This window comes from Macrobrachium nipponense, chromosome 2 (genome assembly GCF_015104395.2).
Source record: "Macrobrachium nipponense isolate FS-2020 chromosome 2, ASM1510439v2, whole genome shotgun sequence".
Lineage (NCBI taxonomy): Eukaryota > Metazoa > Arthropoda > Malacostraca > Decapoda > Palaemonidae > Macrobrachium > Macrobrachium nipponense.
Genome location: NC_087201.1, coordinates 158924313 through 158947086, shown reverse-complemented (window position 1 = coordinate 158947086; position 22774 = coordinate 158924313). Strand labels below are relative to the sequence as shown.

The window sequence follows — 22774 nt, the reverse complement described above, 5'->3', positions numbered from 1 at the left end:
ACTCGTTATGGGGGACAAGTTTGATCATAAAAGAAATTATGCCTGAATGCCGAAAGCATTCTAGGAAACGAGGTAGATGTCCTCCCATTACAAAAAAAAGTTGCCATTTACCTCTATTTTAGCTCATAGTGGTTATATGCATTACCAGATGATGTTTCTTCAACAATTTGTATGAGTCAAGTGCATTTCTGAGCTTGATCAGTGCAGCACTAGCTTTGAACAAGGGAGAATCTGTCTCCTGTTGAAGGCAGTGTGTTATGAGGAGTAAGCGACTGTTTTATGCTGTTGGTGACCTCCTGTTATGAATGTGTCAGTTCTTTAATATAAACCAGTCCTATGTAAAGCTTCAAACAGTACATGAAAATTTTTTTATCAGTTTGCATTTTTCATAGCTAACAAACCCTGAGATCTTAAAAATAGGATAAATCTTAGCATGCCAGCTGGAAACCAGTTAAAACAATCAAAGATTGTATAGCAAGGAATCTGTGAGATCTGGCAACTCCTGCGCGTATGAGGTGGGAGTTGGTCAGCGACCACGCACTGCACTACGTGACGCATTAGCCTTTCTTTAACACCTTGGAGAGTAGATGCTTACGCTTTTGCTCTCCTTTCAAGCCAGTTGATTTGTGTCCGTGTTTCCTTTCTTTTTCAGTGTGTTTGGGGTCAATCAGTAAATATAGGGGTTCTGATATCAAACGAAAGGTCTTTACCTATTTGGTTAACAAAATTATCTCCATTCTTTGCCTATTGTGTATGATAACCATGTTTAAACAAAAACTTACGGCTGTCTACATGAAATTTTCCCAATGAACTGCTCCAAAATGTTCCTTTTTTTTTCAAGTTTTTATACTTTTTGTCTTGACATAATATAATTTTTATCACTTATTTCTAGCTGTGATTCCTGCTGCTGTTAACATGCCCTACATCAGCACTCAAGTCAAGTCACACGTAGATCAAGAACAATCCAAGACACTCTGGGTCCCATCAGGAAGTCTTTAGTGATTATGAAAGTAACATGAAAATAAGTTTTTCATTCAGTCAAAACTTTCAAGTAAAATTCATGTATAAACATAAAAGGCAATACTTCAAAAACATTCATTGGAGCTTATTTTAGTGTTACTTTGAATACTTCCCAGGGAACATCTCGTGTTCTTGTTGTTTTCTTTACCTTTATTGCAGAAATTCCACTTTAATAAAAATGTTAAATTATCTTGTAAAGTTAATTTAATGTAATCAGTAAAAATATAGTATTATTTTTGTTGTTGTGACATATGATTTTATATACTGTATATTTTTTGTTATTGGACCAAACCCCACAAGTACAAAATATCACCCAGAATGGTTATATTTGTGCTGTTGATCTTTGTTTCAAAGAAATCATGTTAAAAGCGTTATGTGAATATGTATTTAGGTGTCAACCTTTTAGAAAGGTACCAGAGGGAAAGAGCAGTATGTTAATCACATACTTGGATACCATTATTTGTAGATTGCTCGTGTAGAGGCTACATGGTGATTGGTCTGAGTGTAACACCAATTATTCAAATCTCTATAGGTCATGTTGATGACCAAGAGCATGGACTTATTTATTGATAATAAAAATATGGCCCTGAAGTGTAAAAATAGTTTCCTGAAAGTGAAAACAAAATGAGCACGATGCTGCTTATAGTCTGAAGATGGCAGGTGTCTTCCCCTTATACCAAAGAGATTTCTTGAGTAGGCAATGGAGATGGGCAGCTAGAGTGCAAAGATAAGCTGAGCTGCTGCTGCTGCTTTACATGTAGCCTCCTGCTGTGATGGCATCATCGTCGAATTGACAATATTCCTTCTCACTTGTGCCTTAATGGAGCTGGTGAGTGGCCTGTATATTTTTGGGGATTGCCTGATGGCAAGTGCAAATGTTATTGGGTTGGTGTTGGCCTCTCCTGATCTCAGGTAACAAACTGACCTGGCTCTTATTATTATTACCTTATGTGAGACACTTTCATACAATGATGAAAAAAAATTAACATATCTAATGTTGGCAGTTATACTGCATGAGGTGCATCAACAAAATTTTTAGAATTTGAAATTGAAATCTGTGATTTCATGATCACTGGTAATTGTAGGTACCCTTGTGTCTTCCTTGTAGAGAATTTACAGCCTGTTAAGTTCCCTAGAAGTGTTTTGAATGTAAATTTGAAAAGCTGTATTTAAACTAAAGTTCAACTTGAATCTTTTTACTTCCATTTTGGTGCATCAGTAGAGGTTAATTGCCAATAGCTGTTATGTAAAATCTTTTCAATAGTATTTTTTAAAGATGCTAAACATTACATGTAAATCCAGTTGATTTCAATTGTATATTTATATTTAGAACAAAAGAGAATAGTATTACCTTATGACATGCACTAACCTTATGATGTTAAGTGTTGTTTTCTTTTTTTGAACCATGAATTGATGTCTTAAGGTTTTTTAAGATTTAAACAATTTAATTTAATCCAGCAACACTTATTACACTTCTTGGGCTGTCCCCATTTACTGTCTTTCATACTGGTACTGTACTCAAGACTACACAAGAATGATTTTATTGGTGGGCATTTGAAGCCCAGTTCAATGCCATCATGCCTGATGTATTTAATTCTTGACAAAACTTTCCTTTTCCAAAATAAAAAAAAAAACATTGCATTGCCTGGATTACAACGATTTAATATATTCTGTTAAATGAGGCTTACTAGGAGTGGTTTATATTTTGTATGTACACTATGTTATTAGTCTTGTATATTACTGTAAAATATTTACAGATTTGATTAAGAAGACTATATATTATGTTAATTGTACTTTATACAAAACTACTGTGAGCAATAACAGTGGAGAGAAAATGATTAAATGTTTTATTATAATAGTTGTTTCAGTTACCTTCATATTCTCCTAGTACATATATAGTAATATGATAAACTTTCCTTCATTGTCATCTTCATAAGGACTTTTTCATCAGGTTACCCTTGTATGGGATTCGATGTGAAAAGTTTTATTGACTCTCCTGTCATGTGCAATTTCTGCCTGAATTTACATTGTCTAGTTCTACTTTTAGGCCATTTCCTACAATATCCTTGACCCCCTAATGATCTTCATCCTGGCCCTTCCATAGATGTATACCACTTCTCAGACTACAGTTCACTGCTTCAAATCAACCTTGAAAACCTCCATCTATGTTGCTGGATACAGAATATCTCTATACAACTAACTGCTATCTTCCCATCATGCTATACCATGAATCTTAATATTCTATTACCAAACCTTTCCAAGATATCTTTTCTTTGTCAATGCAAAGAGCACATCAGTGGTTTTTGCTGTCTGCTAATTGGAAAGTTTAGTAATCTAGCACTAGATAAGAGCAATGTTCTACATTTAAAAAAAGTTCCCCATCTACAACATGTTTAGTGTTTCCTGTAGAAAAGATGTGGTTTACCTCATCTAAAACTTGCCCATCTGCACAACAAGGTGCGAGAGTCCCTCGGTGGCGTGATCGGTATGGTGTTGGCGTGCCACCTCGGTTCTCAGGCATTCCACTGAAGGGTGAAAGATGTGTATTTCTGGTGATAGAAGTTCACTCTTGAAGTGGTTCGGAAGTCACGTAAAGCCGTTGGTCTTGTTGTTGAATAAACACTGGTTCCATGTAACATAAAAACACCATACAAACAAACAAGGCGTGGCACTCTCGACGTGGTTTGGAAGTCACATAAAGCCGTTGGTCCTGTTGCTGAATAACCACTGGTTCCATGCAACATAAAATCACCATACAAACAAATATCAAGGTGTGGCACCTTTCTCTTCTCCTTTGATTTTGAAATATATTTTTGACGTCTAAAATATTCTTGATAATCCTAAGCATTCCAATACAAATCATCACAGCCACCGCATGGCTGCTTTCCAGACTTTTTTCCTTTTTTCATCTAATCACCATAAGTGTAAGTTAATTTCCCATAATTCCCTCTCCAATCTGCTCTTGCACTTTAAAAAATAATTTTTTTAAAAAACAATTTGTATTTTTCATAGCTAACCAACCTTTGGTCTTAACAATAGGATAATCTTCTAGCCCTAGCTGGAAAACCGGTTAAAACAATCAAAGATTGTAAAACAAGAAATCTGTGGCATCTGGCAACTCATCCATATACGGAGTGGATGATTGGTTATCAACCAAGATCCTACCACAGCAAAATATCAGTCTTTCTTCTACTGCCTTGGAGACCGGAGTTTCACTTCGCTTTCCTTTTCCAAGCTGGTTTTTTTTAATCATAGCCTGTGCCTTTTTATTTTTATTCAGGACAAGTTCCGTGGATGTCGAAGTTTTTAGTCAGGCCTTTGCAGTGTTGACCATCCATTGGACAGATGCTTTTGCTGTAGTTTCGACTTTTACTCTGCATCGGCATTGATGGCATTGTGTGTGATAGGCTGTCTGTCTCCTTTTCTTTGGTCTGTTCCTTAAATTATTCTCTGATAATGCATTTCTTTCAGGTTATTTACATTCTGCAATATACACATGAATAAAATGTTAACTATGGCTAGAATATACTTATGCATACCTTTAGTTTCATGTACATCCTTAAATGCTTGGATATGTAGTTATGAAAAAATACCTTCCACTGATGAATATTCCACACCTGAGTCCCTTTCATGGCATCACATTCATCAGCTACCTAAGCAAACTGGAATGAAACCAATAGAAGAGGCTTGGGGGAAGGAATGGCAACTCACAGTATGCTTGTCCCTTTACAGTACACCAGAGCAAGATCTCGTAACTTGCAATATTGTCATTACTGAAGGGAGCAGGAATCATAAAGGTCAATCGGAAGTTAAGCTTCTTGAGCGATACAACCAATTTAGATGAACTTCTCTGCCAACTGGGAAGAAATTACCAAAAATTACACTTAACTTTGCAAGAGAATTAGGTATGTTAAGTTTACAATAGAGGAATTTTAAGACAACCTACACCAGTGCAATGAACCAGTTCCTGGTAAATATAGTTTTACAAGAAATAGTTATGGAAAAGGCCAATATTTAGTAACCCCACACTTCAGCCTTCTAAAAACACCCAAGCATGTTTAACAGTTTCAGACCAATGTCATTAACTTGTGTACTGTAACAGAAATGCACAATATATATGTACAAAATGTGAAAGGACAGAAAAAGCATACCAATTATATGAAGTTGAGGGATGAGAAAATAAAGCAATAAACTATAATTTAAAGAAAAACTGTAAAACTATAAATTGAAGATGAAATGGGACAAAAACATCTATGGGTATACCTCTCAAACAAAAAGATGTACAGCCCTGGACTTGAGACCAGGTGGTAGGTTTAGGCAAAGGCCTTTGCGGGAACAAGAACTTCACCATACAGGCCTTCAAGGACTTGAGTCATCTAATGACAAGTTAAATGGAAAATAGTATAGTAAAAGCAGGAATTCAAAAATTATGATTCTTCACTTGGTGTTCGCAATTTCCATCATTCACAATGGTTGCTTATAAAATGCATTGAAATTAAAAAAGGGGTGCCTAAGGAAGTGTTCTAAGCAGCAAGATACTCACTTTGAAAATATGTAACAAATACTGCCAAAAACTTACAATCATAGAAATCTCCATGCTGGGTCTTCGCTACGTAGACAGCTGCAAACAAACCGACTATTGTCCACCTCCAAGAAGCATCCCCGTAGGGGGTTAGTGCCATCAGTGCAATGTTTGTATTACTTAAGGTTCTTTGTAGCATCCCTTTGGCACCTAGCTGCAACTACTTTTATTTCTTTTACTGTACCTCCGTTCATATTCTCTTTCCATCTTGCTGTCCACCCTCTCCTAACAATTGTTTCTTAGTGCAACTGCGAGGTTTTCCTCCTGTAACACCTTTCAAACCTTTTACTGTCAATTTCTGTTTCAGCACTGAATGGCCTTAGTTGCCTCAGTGCTTGGCATATGACAAAAATCTATATATAAATCAAAATCTAAGAAGCATGATTACAGGAAGTACATTACTACTCTCATTAGTGTGTTTTGAAGAAGCAATCATAATTAGATATAGTCTTCAGAGTGACACCCAACAATACCTATTATGAATGGTTCCCCTTGCCTTTAAAGTTATCATACACTTCCTCACTGAAACATAAGCTATCAGTCTTCCTTCCTGAATCACAACATCATAAGTGCTCTCCTGTATCCTATAAATATATGCATAAGCTCAGAAAAAATCAGCAATTCACCCGATCCAACCAAATAGCGATCTGGGGTATTCATGACCAAGATTATGAAACATACAACCATCAACCATGTAGTTCTCTCCTCATGGCCTCAATGGTCTTGCAGCCTCATTCCCAAACGACAAAAAAACAAGTCAAAGATGACTGATGGGTAATTTGGGATTCAGAAAGCACGAGACTACAGTAATTCCGTCTGTCAGACACACGACTCTGAATCTGAAGATATCCGAGAACCACATGTAGGCATTTATACGATTAATGGGTTTATATAAAAAATATTATGTTATAACTTCAGTACATCTCAAAAGCAGCACCATTTAATACTTCAGTCTGTATAACCGTCATAGTATTTTCTTTACATACAGTACATTGTTTCTTTAATTAAAACAAAGATTCTCCTGAAATTACTTTTATTCCAAAAGAGTACGACCACAGACGCTTTCATCATCTGAGAATAGGAAAGGGTTACAATGGAAAACCTGTATAATATAAAAACCTTCCCCCATATAATTAGAACAAATCAAATTTTTGCTTGACAAGAATCTCACTATCAATCACACCAGTTCAAAACTAATGTCCAAAAAAAACTAGTAGTCAAATCTAAATTGGTAATAACTATCATCAAATACATGAACTCTAACATAACCATCTTCACCACCACTAGCATAACCTCTTCCATTAGGATGAAACGATATGGAATTGATAGGGCCAAAGTGACCTTTAACACGAGCAAATTCTTCCTCAAAAACTAAATGGAAGAAGCGAGCATCAAATTTTCCTATCCTTGATGAAGTCGTCGTTACATCCATAGCTTCCTGACCACCCCCTACAACAACATGAGGATACTTGTCAACAAGAGGGGTGATAGCAGCAGAGTTTACGGGACGATCTGTCTGGTATAGTTTCAAGGCTTCCAGAGTATCGAGGTCCCAAAGACGTGCTGTAGTATCCTTACTTGCAGTGATGAGCATCATACCATCATGGCTAAGTTGCATGTCTTTAATCTGCTTAGTATGTTCTTGCCCAACTATCAACTAAAAATAAATAATGAAACTCAAATTAGTGATTCCTTAGATTCCTTTAAATACAACTAATAAATAATAGCAATGCAACATCTTACAAATCTTATAGAACAAAAGAGAATTATTTAGCAAACATTTACATCTGTTGAAAAGACTGACTTCTGAAAATTGATAGTTATCAATATACAATTGAAAAATTTCCTTAGGTATACAAACCAAAGGCTTCTCTATGGGACTATCCCTAACAAGCTAGAAATGGTTGTCAAAGATCAATAAGTAGGTGGTTAACTGATCAGAGAGAGAGAGAGAGAGAGAGAGAGAGAGAGAGAGAGAGAGAGAGAGAGAGAGAGAGAGAGAGAGAGAGAGAGAGAGAATTTTTGAAGGGGGGTTACCACCTACTTAGCTGTTGTAGTATCTGTTTTTTTTCTTTGGCACTAGGATTATTATATGAGATTGGATTGTAATACGTAGAAAGTTCTGGTTTCTGTATGTAGGAAAAATACAAGTTACCCTTGAATTACAGTTCATATGAGAACACAACACATATTTAGTATTTATTCCTATGCAAATATAAAACAGTCTTCTTATGTAGGAGACAACACTTTAGATTATGTTTTTCAGAAGAAGCCTATTCACATGGAACAAGCCTACAGGGGGCGACTGACTTGACATTTAAGCTGTTTTGTTACTTCACAATTTTATAATTCATCAGCAGTCTATCCCGAGATTTCTCTCCAGGTTCCAAAGTAAACAGTAGGGTCAGTGTGTCTGATTTTTTTTTTTTTTTTTTTTTTTTTTTTTTTGTCTGATGTTCAAACCTTCCTAGCTCCCTGAATTTTGTAATAACTAGGCTCACTTTCATCTTAATCATCATTTTGATGCCAAGTTAGGTCTTCGATCCACTTCTACCCATAATGCAATCTGTTATTAACTTCAATCATAAGGGGTTAGCAAATTAATTATTTTGTTCCATTGTTGAGTAACTTGCTGATGTTCATCTAAAATGTCACCAAATAGACAAGAGCTTGGAGTTGTAGGTTTGCTAAATACATAATGCAAATGATCTGAGGCGGTGATATTTTATTAAATTTTCCAAGATTTCCTTATATACCTGGTAAATGTTAAAAGGAAAAACATAGTTTCTGAATACGTCAACATATATTATTTGAATTGCTCTACAATATGTCTTTGGGAATCCCCAAATTTTGTGCAACTTTAACCTATTTCTGATATACTCATTTGAAATTAATTAACCAGTTACCCAACAAAATCAACCAATGTATGTATACATACCTTTTTACCAGTACGCATGTCCCATTTGATTACACATCCATCTTCATGACCAGTCACCACAAACTCATCTAGAGGACCCCATAACACTGACAATGCTTTTGAATTGTTTGGTGTCACCTGCGTTTTCATGACAGGAGTTCCTACAAAACAAAACAAAAATAAATAAAACATTGCAAATGGCAAATGGTGCAAACAGCACCACCTTCACAAAGTAAAAACTGTCCTACAAATAATGAAATGCCACGATGCACAAGTATCTAAAGACAACAGAGTTGGGTACCTTGCCACCATTCAAGACGGACTGACAATCTATGCTAGTTATGCACAGTATTGTGCTGTAATCTTATGAAACAATACTGTATAACGTAAAATCAATAATAATAATTAATGTACAGACAACATACACAAAAGTATTATATAATTTTATCATAACACAGTGATACAGGCTCCCATGGGTACTGGAGTTGGAAAAGTGCTATGAGAAAAGAAGGCTTGGGATGAGTAGAAAAGTATGGTAGTTTGTTTGCTTGTATGGTGTTTTTACGTTGCATGGTACCAGTGGTTATTCAGCAACAGGACCAACGGCTTTACATGAATTCCAAACCACGTTGAGAGTGAACTTCTATCACCAGAAATACACATCTCTGATGCCTCAGTGGAATGCCCGAAAATCAAACTTGCAGCCACCAAGGTGGCTGGCCGGCCAAGACCATACCAACCACACCACTGAGGCACTCAGAAGTATGGTAGTGAAAGCAAATGAAAGATATGAGGGGCAGAATTTCCAAAGGGAGCTTTGCATTGTAGCACTGGAGATAACAATAATGACTGAACTTGTACTATACTGTACATTCACAGCAATAGAGGTGGTACAAGTTCTGTACACATTATTGTAGGCAGTCTCCAGTTAACAGCAGGGGTTCAGTTACTGGCAGAGTACTGGTAACCGAAAATCACTTTTAACGGAATAAATGGCATTTGCGATGTAAGAAGTGCCAAGATTCGTTTAATAGCACTGTTAACCGGCATTACAGGGCTGCTAAGTGGTTTGTTGACACCAATAAGCTGCCTAGCAGAGTCGAAAATCAGTATAACGTTGTCTTCAGCCAAGCACCGTAAACCGAAGCAGTTAACATGGGAGAGTATGGCTTAAGACTACTGGGAAGTAGTGACAATTACAGGTGAATTATTAAATCTGGCCTAGTTACAGCAAGTCTGTCAATACCCAAAACATTACCATATGGAGAGAAGTCAGATGTAGTTCTTTCAATGTAAGCTACTTATCTGGGTATGAACACTGATATGGATTAAAAACTTAGACATACATAGAACAGGGATATGACGCTATCTTAATCAGTAAAAACAATGCTACTTGAAAGGTTTGACTGTCAATAATTTAAAAGTTTATCTTTCAGCAACACTTAGTTTACATTATACTAACCATCAGCATCGTTTGGCTCTCGGCAATCAATAATCACTAATTCCGAATTGTGTCCCATCATCTTATCAGTGGTATAAGCAATCATAGTACCAGAATAGGAAAAGTTAACTCCTCTGACAGAAGTCTTTTGCTCAAGACAAGCCAGTGATGTACCAGTTTCCACATCCCATATCCTAAAAAGATAAAAAAATAAACTTCAATTAATATTGAAAAAAATGATACAAATTCATATTGTTATCATCATCATTAACATTTTCAGTAAGCAAATTTTGACAATTTCCATCCAGTCTGAGTCATTATCTATCTACACCCTGTTCAATGATTTTCTTGGCTTTCCTACTGACCTCCCTTACGTATTTCCACATATTCTAAGCTTTTTTTTCTCCAATTATTCATTACTCCTCATCACATGCCATACCACCTCAAAATCTTTTTTTTTTTTTTTTTTTTGTAAGTTGTGGGATACCTCTCAAAAATTTCACTGACACTCCAGCCATAAATCTTCAACCTTCCATAATCAGACTTTCAAAATCTGCTTCATTACTTCTCACCTCCAATATCCCTGTTGTAAAGAAGTAAAGGTCTTGACACCTAAGAACAAATTTTTTACTATTCTTACTCATATACCAGATGTCCCGTAGTTTATTTTTCCACATCATCCAGGCTGTTGCAACTATTCAACTTGTTGGTATCAATAACCCTTCACTCTCTAGTGTGTATGCAATATATAAGTAAAAAACTTTTTCTAAAGCCTATATTTCACTTAAACAAGGAACTCCATCTCCCTCTCTTCCCAAGTTGTTCTCTTACACATGCAAGCATATACAGTGGTACCTCGACATACGAAAGGCTCAACTTACGAAAAACTCGAGATACGAAAGCAAATACGAAAAATTTTACAGCTCTACATACAAAAATTACTCAAGTTACAAAAGGTTGTTGCTGTAAAGTCCCGAGATTCGCCCGGACCACCGAGAACAATTTTAAAACTCCCGCGCCACCAACTGAGTAAACTCGCCACCATCCTCCCACTCTCCCATTGGTTCCTGATGCTAGTCACCCCATAAGATCCTGCTCTCCTATTGGTCAGCATCTACCCCTTGTGCTTAAAGCATTCTATTGGTAAAAGGATGCTGTAAATTGAAAAACTTATTCATGCAATACATTTAAAAAAAAAAAAAAAATTAGGTAAAGATAAAGATAGAATAAAGAATAGAAATGAATGGTTATTATACAGTTTGGTAGTTTCAGTAGTTGAAGAGAGATAATGAAAATTTATGGCTTACTGTGTACTAGCAAAAGTGATTGCTTGGCTATTGTTCGATACTCGTAAGTGCTGGATGTAAACAGAAGTTTGGAAGCTTTTTTTTGTTTGTTTATTATAGTTAATGGTTACTTAATAATTATTTGAAATGAGTACATGCAATACATTTAATAAAAAAAATTGTGAATTAGATATCATAAAATATAAAATAAATCAGACTATCATTGAAGCCAACAAATACGTATTTTTTAGAATTCTTCTTCTGTTTTAATATTACGTTACGTATATGTTTCATTATAGCTGACAGTAACTCGGTATCTCCATTTTCGGTTTTAAAAAGATAGGGGAATTTAAAAAGAAATAGAAATGAATTGGTTTATTAACGTTTCTACTGTTTGGTAGTTTCATTAGTTGAAGAGAGATACTAATGAAAATTTATGGCTTACTGTGTCTTAGGAAAAGTGATTGCTTGGCGTTCGTTCGGTACTCGTAAGAGCTGAATGTAAACAATCGATTGGAAGTTTTTTTTTTTTTTTTTTTTTTTTGTGTATTATAGTTAATGATTAATTAATAATTATTTGAAATGAGTACATACTGATTATTTATACATTTTATTGGCATATTCTAAGCTTTTAGCTTCTTAGGTTTAGATGTCAGAATCATAGACTAGGCTACAGTAGCAACCGCTAACATAGGCTAGGCTTATTGCTGAGGGACATATGCTAAAGTCCTAATAGTATATGCAGTAAAAATGGGGTTGAACATTACATGCAGTTGAACATTACTCAGGTATGTACAGTATTTTGCCTTTTTGGAGTCATATTTCTTCCGTCGGATCGGCGTCGTAACCCTAGAACATGTGTTGTAGGCCTGGAAATAAAATTTACTGGGGTGTTTTTGGAGGGCTTGGAACGGATTAGCCATTTTACATGTAAAATGTGGTCCAAGATACGAAAACCTCATGATACGAAGGGCGCCTCAGAACGGATTAATTTCATATCTCGAGGTACTACTGTACTGTAATCCTAAGCATTTTTTGCAACTGCAACATTCAATATAGTACAGTAGTACACCACATATCTGTGTAATGTTCAACCATGCCCTTTTCTTTTCTTTTTTTTTTACCAAAAAATCATGATTTTAACCTATACCTTGTGTAATGTTAGAGTCAAGATTTTGGCAAATACCATCCAGGATAGGCTAATTTATGTAAGCCTAGGCTATTTTGGGAATCAAAACACTACGATAGGTTATGCTAGCCTTAGGCCTAGTTAGCCTAAAATTCTCTCATTTCAAGGTTGCATTAACATAGGATTGTAAATTTGTAAGTCTATAAAATACATACAATATCAGTCAAGTGTATACTAGAATAACTAAAATAAAAAGAGCAAGAAATGTGTGTGCTTTGTTACAACATCCTTTGTTTAACTTGTGTTTTTCACAGCTCCCAAAAGCTGTTTTCTAACACTGAAACTAGTGAATAAAGTTAAACACTGAACTGTCATGCATCTTACATCTTATCCATCTTACATCTTCCACCCCACCCCTCTCCATTCTTCAGTCCTAAATTAGTACATGCAACCGTGTTTCATAATTCTTTTCATACCAATAATGGTACCTATCTTCATTACACTCAATAAATGATAGTTGATGGTTGCTTACATTAATATTTCATTATTATTATTTCATTAGATTAGATGAAACCTATTCACATGGAACAAGCCCACTGGGCCACAGACTTAACATTCAAGCTTCCAAAGAACATTGCTTTCAACCTCCCACTGCAGACCCCACACTGCAGCTGTGACTGATCTAGATACAGAGCAAGTGAATTATCATTGCCCTGGGGCAGGTGCGAACTCCTGACATCTGAGCGGCATGCCTTGAATAAAATTTTGCACAAAACATATCTGGATGTCTTCCAATAAGTGCAGATTATTTACCATAAAGTTTAAACTTCAAATAGTCGGCATTGCTAAAAATACCAGTGACGTACAAGCTATTAAAACATTTGGAGTAGTAGCGAGTTGTGAGAAAGCCTGGAGAAAAAATCTACAGATAAAACCAATGACATTCTTTGGATGGGAATAGTAAAAAGACCGTGCTAAAGCCGGCTCTCAAACCATCTGGGGTAGGGATGAGTTTGCCATTCACATTTACAGTAAGTCAATATCATTTATGTCCTCATTAACCCTCTTGCGCACAGGTCGAAAGAATAAGGGTGTAAGGTACACAACTTTTCCCCCCGGGCCAAAAAGAACACATGCATGGAAAAGTTTTTTGGTAAAATTCGGTACATCCAAACTATAACCGACATATGCTTCTGGTTGGTATTATTATGTCAGCAAATGATTGAATTATTTCCTGAAGCAATCAGAACATCTTTACAAGGCTTAGAAATAATAAAAAAGATGTGATGAACGTGAAATTTTCAAGAAAAATCATAGATATTTTTTGAAAATAATCATGAAAACTATAATAATTAGGTTTGGGGAGTTAGTTTTATACCTAAATTGTATAGAAATGTTTGATCTTTCATGTGGAAGCAATAAGTTTGCTATAAATGTGTTTGCTAATGAGCTGTAATTGATTAAAAAATATCTTTTTATGGAGTACAATTTTTAGATTTTCCAACCTACGTATGTTGACGTTTTGTATCGTAGCTAAGTAAGCTAGCAGCATCAGGTTTGCATTTTCTTCAAGATTCATCATCTGTCGATCCAATGGCGTCAACTACGTTTTCTTTAATTAACACTTTTTTTTTTTTCAGGCACTTATGAGAAAAAAATTTATTGACATGCTACGCGTCACCAGATCACAGGAGGGTTAATATACACAACACAATGTCATATCTTGAATGTTAATTAAAATGAGTGTAGATCTGGGTGTCGTAGTACAGAGCTTAGGCTATGATTCGGTTATTTATGTTCAATTTATTTTACACTGTACAGTAGGGCCTCGTTAATCACGGGGGATAGGGCCCAGAACCTCCCGTGATAAGTAAATACCCGTGTTATCCTGGTAACCCCCCTAAAAATTGCTTTAAACTGCTTACTTTAATAATTAACCCACCCAAGACCACTATTTCAATGTTTATAACTGCCTACTTTAGTTCAAGCACCAAATATGTCTTCAAGTATCACCTTAAACTAAATTCAAGACAGTTTCAAAGTTATTCTTTCCTATCTTCAATTTCCCCTTCATCAGATTAGCAAACAAAAGTATAATTACCTAACAATTCCTTGCTATTTTCATGATTTAACTGCAGCACCAAACTAAAAGTACATAGTATATCTATTTCGTGAATGAACATATTTATGATAAAAAAAAAAAAAAAAAACATGATTTACTGTAATGATTACAGCACCCAACTATAATCTTAATGTAAAAACAGCAAAATACAGCAATAAAAATCTATTTTTGTCTTTTGTTTACGTTTAGAATCAGCTGATGCACGTTTATTACCGAAAGAATTATTTTGGAAAACAATTTAGTTGCTAAAAGAAACTAATTTATTAATGGAATTATTATTATTTTTAACTTTGTACATAATAGTTTATGATATTATGATACAGTAATTCATATTTCATTGAGAGAGAGAGAGAGAGAGAGAGAGAGAGAGAGAGAGAGAGAGAGAGAGAGAGAGAACAGCTTGGGATGAGAGTAACTGTTGAATAGCTTGAGAGAGCAGCTTGGGACGAGAATACTGTTATTAGCTCAGCTGCAGAATAACACAATGAAATTTGTATTTTAAATATTTTCATGGTGATAAGAAATGAAACATGGATAGTGATAAGATATTCTTTTGTATACTGTTATAATGTGAAAATCATTTAGTCAACTATAAAAGTTGTATTGAAGCATTTTTTTTTTTTTGTTTTCGTAAATCACAGAATAATAGATCAGTATTATAGTTTTTTTCTGTAAGTGAAAAGAGAGAGAGAGAAGAGAGACGTGGAGAGAGGAGAGAGAGAGAGAGAGGATGAGAGAGACGAGAGAGAGAGAGAGAGGAGTTAGGAGAGATAAGAGAGAGAAGAGGAGAGAAGAGAGGGTTTTTACTATTTAAATTCATAGTATTTGAAAATTTTTTAAATGAGGGGTGTATTCCTAAAAGTGCATTTAGTCATGAAAAGAAGAAGAAAACACAGTAATTAGTGAATCTTGCTCTATGATAAAATTCGAGATTTCGTTAATTTTCCGGGGATATATGTAGTATTTGGGCTCCACAAAAAAAGTAAGTAAAGTGATTTATGACAGAATTTAGAGGATACTTACGTAAAAATACATCGGTAGTTTGTAGAATGGTGTAACCACTCACATTGTGTAAAAATAGTATGTACCAACGAGACTAGGTTTGGTGACGTCACGGTTGTCATACGTATTTTTTTCGTGAATGAATATACATTTATGATAAAAAAAAGAGTTACTGTACTGCTTAGAGTACCATACTGTAAAATTACTGTAATCACATCAAAATAAAGTAATCATTGCATGCTGTAAACATGTAAAGTGTATTTTTATCTTTTGAAAAATGCATTCCCCAAGGAATTATTCCTTGAAGAGGCTTTTTATTATGAAGATATACCAATAATATATAAAATATGCGTTTTATTATGAATATATGACAATAATATATAAGGTAAAAATGGTTTTATTACATTTACGCTTCGTCGCCGATCGCTAACAACAATAACGATAATATCTAATGACAATTAATCGTTTGATGATTCTGCAGTGTTCCGATAAGAGTTGATTACCGTTTATACCAAAACAATAATGAAGTTCGAATTGAAAAGTAATGTTTTCCTACTATGAGATTCAGGGCCTCTGCAACACGGTTTTTTTCGCAATAACTTTTTATCTATGCATTTCATAAATATAACGCTTATTCAGAAATACAGTATTATATCAACACATAAACTTTTGAGTTGTATTCTGCACTACGTAGGTTGAATAAATTTGGTACTTATAATGTAAAAGTGACCTTTTTTGAAGACGGGCCAACTTACTCAGAGAAAAGGTTTCGAACGCACTCGTTACGTAACTTATGACATCATTTCTTCCCTCTTTCTCGATGGATGATTGGCTATACGTAACGAAGGCTAAACCTCTGGCAACAATGACATACAAATTTAAATACAAGCAAAGCAGTACACCTTTATGAACTCTGGAACTCCCCACTGATAATTGTCATAATGAACAAACCAACAAAAATATGTTAATAATACAAAACCACTTTGATTATTAGTCTAACTCCCAAAATAAGTTTCCAAAGAATTACAGTCTACTTTATAGGTCACAATCAGATTGACAAGATGTAGGAATAGTTGGTAATTACCAAAAACATAGTAGACAAGCTTGATTTGATAACCGCTATATATTGGCTACCGTATATTGGCTTTAAACCTTCACCAATAATTATCGTCAGAATGGTGACTTCATGAGGCTCCACCCACTTTCGCCTCGTTATAATTCAGGATAACACTGAAGGGTACCATGGGCATTGTTGGATTAGAAAATTTAACTTCTGGCTATAAAAACTAATTTCTCGAGTAGTTGTAAGAAGTGCTAAATGATCCTCAAGGATCCCAGCAGTTTGTCTAAACGTTTAATTCATGTATATTACTGCTATACTGTTGCGGCAACACTGCTACAGTAGTATTACTACGCTAGCACTGATACCCAACCTACATCTATGTATCGTTCCGCCAATCATAAAGTCTTTGGGTTTCAGAGCCGATGGCATTTCTGTCTGGAGGATGGGCGGGGCAACATTTAGTCAAAAAGTGTTTGTTTACCTTGCTTACGTAATGAATGTTTTTCGACTCTTGGCTCGTAATCATTGGCCATGGCGTCGGCTAGATCATTTTTACTCTATAAAAATCAAAACTATCGGGTTTAGGCTATTGATAATGCTGACAAAATTTGTGTGTGGTTGTAAAATATACATATGTCAACTTTCAGCTACATTCGATGCTTTGACAAGGAGCAAAGTCCAAAAAACCGTGTTACAGAGACCCTGAATCTCATAGTAAATGTTATTACTACTGTAATTACACTACTACTATTAACATTTCTAAAAGGTTAAGAATGGCAAAGGTGCTAAGTGTAACTCAATGTTTACATTTCTGCTGGCCGTTCAACTACACGTTGATGTCAATGATGTGGAATTATTCCATGAATAGTCTATAATATTATGAAGATATGCAAATAATATATAAGGTGAGAATGGTTTTATTACCTTTATTGTCAGTTAATATCATAATGTGAATCTTCATGCATTTGCTGGTTACCGGAACCGGACAAGGCTTAGCCTACAACGGACAAGCCCTCGATGCTGCAATTCATACCAGTGATATAGATTGAGAAGTGGTCCGAGGAAAAACCTGTGATTAACTGAATCCGTGATTGCTGATCCGCGACTAAGCGAGGCCCCACTGTACGATCCCTTGTGATTTGAAATGCTCTACTTATTACGAAATGAGTAGTAGTAAAATGTACCACAGGATTAATAAAATAACAGTTTTTACAACCAGAGGCTGATGCTGATATGGTAGACTATTGTTAAGGCTACGTAGTAGTGGAGCTCTTAAGTAGCCTACATATATCATTAAAGGTGTTAAAAAAACCAGAACAGGCTGTAGCTTTGCCAGAATAAGTAGGAACCCCCTTCCCAAGGAAATATCCTACCAGGAGCTTAAAAAACAACAATGGCCAAATATCAGGTAAGGATGGTCTCGGCCGACTGAAAAAACCAAAAAAGTAGATTACAAAAAGAAAAAAGTACTCTTTTTCTGTATGGGTTATACCCTTAAAAGTCTTAAATAAGCCTATAATAGGCAGTTACCTGGAACAGGTTGAGCAGGAACCCTCTCAGAGACCTTCTATTCCACTGTACTAACTCCCAACAGAAATGAAAAGTTCACATTTCTGATCAAAGCATCCTGATCTTAAATAAATTATCCATTATATTCAAAGTGAGCTTTTTTTCCAGCATCATTAAATAAGTTAACACTGTCATTTCCTTTCAATACAAGATCGTAAGTTATTACCTCTTCCAGATTGAATGAACTATATTAAAATTATAAATTATGGCTCTTCCTACAGCTCTGAGGAGGTTGTGAGCAACTTCAAATGTTGTTTTAACAGCAAACTGATTCATTGGTCATCAGGCAGGGAAAAAGTTCAAGTTTTATTTGTACCAACTTCAAATCTTCAGAACTAATTTCATATATGCAATTCAGAATATTTTTTTTTTAATTACCAAAGGTAATCGACAACATTCATGTTTCCAGATGCCAATGATGCCTAGCATGTTTCATATTTTAATAAAATATAATCCCCTTCTCACTGTAAAGAAAATTAATTTAAAAAAATAAAAACTAAAACAAACACCTTTTTCATAGTACAGGTAGACCCCAGATATCGGAGGGACTCAGTTAATGGTGATCCAGGTTTATAGGGCTTGTCTGGCGCTGTAAAATTGGTGATTTATGGCACCATAACATACCTAAAAGAGGCACCATAACTCAAAAATAAATTCCATGAAACTTACCTCATAGTTTGATCTGCAGATCCAGTAACAAAATATGATGAATCCCACTTCACATCTACAGACCAAATAGTACCTGTATGACCATCAAAGGTACCAAGGCGTTCTCCATTGATTGAATACCAGACATTTGGTTTGGTATCCTTAGAAGCAGAAAAGAGCAGATCTCCTTCTCTGTTGAACTTAATTTGCGTTATAGAACGCTCGTGTCCTTGTAACATAATAGGTTTCTGAAAGAAATCAAATACGGTATGTATAGAAGTTTCATAATATACAATTCCTTATTTAAAAAATTAGTATCTGCATATACATGCAATTCAGTGTATGTCTTACTATTCAAAGAAATTATAAGATAAAAATCTTTGCATTGCTTGAAAATCAATTCTTAATAAATAAAACTGTATTGTTAATGAGAGAAAATTAAACAATAACATTTTTACCTATATCAACAAATGGGGCATGGTAAGAGGTAGGATTTAAAATGCATACTGCATAGGACTTCACATTTGTATTCCTAGGAATAATCTGGTTTGTTCCAATGTGAAATTTTCAAGGAAAATCGTAGATATTTTTTGGAAATAATCATGAAAAATATAATAATTTAGTTTGGGGAGTTTGTATTAAACATAAATTGTGTAGAAAGGTTTGATCTTTCATGTGGAAGCAATAATTTTGCTATAAATATGTTTGCCAATGAGCTGTAATTGATTAAAAAATGCAAATTGTTTTAGGGGTGCAATTTTCTGATTTTCCAACCTACATGTGTTGATGTTTTGTATCATAGTTGTTAAGTAAGCTATTGGCGTCAGGTTTGTGTTTTCTTTGAGATTCATCATCTGTCGACCCCATGGTGTCAACTACGTTTCCTATGATTGACAATTTTTTTTTTTGTGAATTTTTCCCGAAAATGACTTACATATGACAGCGTAATAACTTACATATGACACGCTGTCATCTGTGCACTTACGGAAACAAATTTATGGACGCGCTACGCGTCATCCGATCATGAGAGGGTTAAGAGGGTTCTCACCTTCCACAACAGAATTCAATTTTGACCCTCCCCAGCCTGACACCAGCCTTCAACATCTGGGAAAAATCCTGACAAGTCTGAAGATATCAATTCTACTGATAGCTGTGACTCACACTAAGGTAAGTTTATCATGTTTTCAAACAAACATCATACACTAGGGCAAGGACCAGGTGCCATATGTTAGGTGGGTATACTGTGTGGTTTTGTCAAGAGGCAACCTTACTAATAGCCATTAGCAGTGACCTATGCTAGGTTAAGTTCCATTCAGCTAGGTGAGGACCCAGATCCTTGGGTAAGGTTAGATGAAAGGGTCAGGTCAGGAGGGGGGGCTAGGTGAGGATGCACACCCTCTAAGTGAGGATGCAGACTCTAGTAAGATATTAGGTTGGGTAGGAGGTTAAATCTAGATAAGGGCGTTGCATACTAGGTTAGATGGAGGGGGTGGGTCCTAGCTATATAAGTATGTGGCCCGCTAAATTAGGTTAGGTGGGACTTTATGTCTAAGCAAGACCAGTTGTCCTGGATACAACACAACCCCCTTGATCAAGTTAAGTTAAACCTGTCCCTGCATCAAAAAACCTACATTCCCACTGTAGATCAACAAATTGTTGGATATAAGGGTGGTGTCCTCTCTCTCTCTCTCTCTTTTAACTACTTACCTACTCCACTTATAAACAAAACTGTCAGTTATTTTCTAGTTAAAATGCAATAATGGTTTAATGGAAAATTTCACCAAGAACTAGCCTATTACCTCAAGTTAGGTAAGTCTGCAACCCTATAACTGTCATTGCTAGTTAACTATGTTATTAATTACTATTGGGTGTTCGGTATATGTACTGTTGACTGCAGAGAAATGTATTATTGCAGAATAATTTGGGGAAACACTGAAGACTACTTCTGTGCCCCATGGTTCAGTAATTAGACTAGCAGGTTTATGTCCAACAGAGGTCCCATGTTACGAAGCCATTCAGTAGCTACCAGCCCCTTGGAGAAGAATGTAAAAACATTAAAAGGAGCGACTACATATCCGCGGACGATCGATTTGTGTGTGCTGTCAGTAAGGCCGTGGCGGAACGGCGTTTCGTGTCTTATCTACACCTTTAAAGATTCTTGGCAAGCACAGTATGTTCTGGCAAGCTGTAATGTTGCGCTGCGCGCGCTAGCCACAGCTCCGACCGCCGTGTCAGTGGATCTGTAACCTACCCCATTACAAAGAATAATATTATATCTAGGTAAGCATAAACAAAAGTTGATCTAAGTGACAACTCAGTGTCGGGTATTTCTTTGGAAATTACAGTTTCCTATAGTATTTGGGTTACTTATTATTAAGAATTTAGTTATTTTTGGGGGGTCGACTGTAATTAATCCCCAAGGGCCAGTACTAAACACGGCGAAATACATTTAGGCTATCTCCCAAATCCCTAGTGGTTGTCGTATTTGCAGGAACGTTCCTTGTGGTCCACGTGAAGTTATTGCTTACAATTATCAACAAAACATTACCATAAACAAACACATACAGAAACGGCAGTAAATAGCCTAGTATCGCGGTTGGGAACCAGCCTAGGGAAGTACTCCAGTTTTAGCATCCCCAGTTTTCCTCTGGGGTCAGCAGTAACTGTTTGATATAGTCTAGCCTAGGGTAGGAGAGATTACTAGGTTACACCATGTGATGTGCCTAGGCTACCTACCTACGATACCTAGTTAGTAAGTGGGTTAATCATCTTTGACAAGTGGTTTTTATGGTTATTTCCTCGTTTTTGGTACATTAATGGACAAATATATGTTGAGTATAATGTTTTTTTAAAAATTAATAACAGTGAACCTAACACCGACGTTTTGTCTATTGTATACCTACTACCTAGCTACTAGTAATGTCAAACGTACGGTAGGCTGGGGCATCATAAAAGCCTCAGCAATACTATACCTATGTGTCAATTTGGCATCTTTAAGTCAACTAATAACTTATTTTTTAATGCCCTACTTTGACTGGGTCTGGAAAATAAAAATTAATTTTTCGTACGTCTTGCGGGAATCCTCTGTACCCTAAGAGGAAATTCCCTATCTTGCAACACCTCAGTCATATCTACTCCATTATGCGAGCTATCCCTTATGGTATCAAAACCACATTAAACCCTTGAACATATAAATGTAACCTACCATTTTGCCGGTGGAGAGGAGAGCGGTCTCCCTTCAATATAATTTAGTAAATATAATCCGCCTGTCGGTCACATTGGCAGATGGTAGTCCAGCGGGGAACGGGAATCGATAAAGGACGGTTGAGCGGCAGCCAAGTGCTTAAATACGAACGATGTTACACATCGTTTTGCAACCGATATTTCGTTATCACCCTCATAAAGAGTTAATTGTTTGATTTAATGTTCATTACAAAATGAATTTATCTATAAAAGGAGATCATTATAAGACGAAATATTACGATAAATCAATCGAATCACAAGCTACGGATACTCGACAACTTGTAATCTTTTAGTATCCTTGCGCGTTCTTCTTCTTTGTGAGTTAATGTCATAGTGTAAGGATACATAAGGTCAAGTTAGGATACAGAAGAGATTGCAAGAGATAATGAATTAAGCAGCCTTCGGTAAACCAAAGGGTCAAAGAAGTACTAAAAGTTAACCTAAAAACAGAGCATAACAACATAGAGGAATGTAGTGAGAATTTGTTTATATATGCAATGCTCAGAAAAGAAAGGCACAATTCTATAGGATGAATTAACCAAATACTTTAACTATAAGGAGGTTAAAGAAGCCGTGTGATAATACAAACTAAAATGGAAACGAAAAGTGGAAGAATTCTTGATAACCCTCGTCATCATAAAACAAATTCTTGAACATATAACTTCAAATCAAAGCAAAAAGTACTCAAGAAGTCAGGTTGAATGAACTAAACATGCATTAATAAAAGAGAATTCATCAAACACAAAACCAAT

At 35.6% G+C, this 22774-nt stretch overlaps 2 protein-coding genes across 10 annotated transcripts in view; one reads left to right on the top strand and one right to left on the bottom strand.

The window, feature by feature from the left end:
- LOC135221077 (disks large homolog 5-like) overlaps positions 1-2876 on the top strand; it is a 625627-nt gene extending 622751 nt beyond the window's left edge. For all 9 annotated transcript variants that reach the window (XM_064258859.1, XM_064258857.1, XM_064258856.1 and 6 more), the window contains one exon: positions 893-2876. In XM_064258859.1, coding sequence (XP_064114929.1) covers positions 893-999 — 107 coding nt within the window. In that variant the 3' untranslated portion in view covers positions 1000-2876. The remainder of the gene's footprint in view (positions 1-892) is intronic.
- A 3742-nt stretch (positions 2877-6618) lies between these two features.
- Positions 6619-22277, bottom strand: LOC135221079 (eukaryotic translation initiation factor 3 subunit I-like). The gene is made up of 5 exons (XM_064258860.1): positions 21985-22277; positions 18801-19027; positions 9982-10154; positions 8541-8680; positions 6619-7259 (listed from the first exon to the last, which is right to left on the bottom strand). The coding sequence occupies exons 1-5, from the start codon at positions 21985-21987 to the stop codon at positions 6813-6815; spliced, it is 990 nt and encodes a 329-aa protein (XP_064114930.1). The 5' UTR covers positions 21988-22277; the 3' UTR covers positions 6619-6812.
- Between the last annotated feature and the right edge of the window lie 497 nt (positions 22278-22774).

Coding starts and splice junctions, on each gene's coding strand:
- LOC135221079 (XM_064258860.1), bottom strand. Junction 8,681..9,981: donor AGAGCCAAACGATGCTGATG/GTTAGTATAATG, acceptor TTTGTTTTGTAG/GAACTCCTGTCATGAAAACG. Junction 7,260..8,540: donor ACATGCGTACTGGTAAAAAG/GTATGTATACAT, acceptor ATTTATTTTTAG/TTGATAGTTGGGCAAGAACA.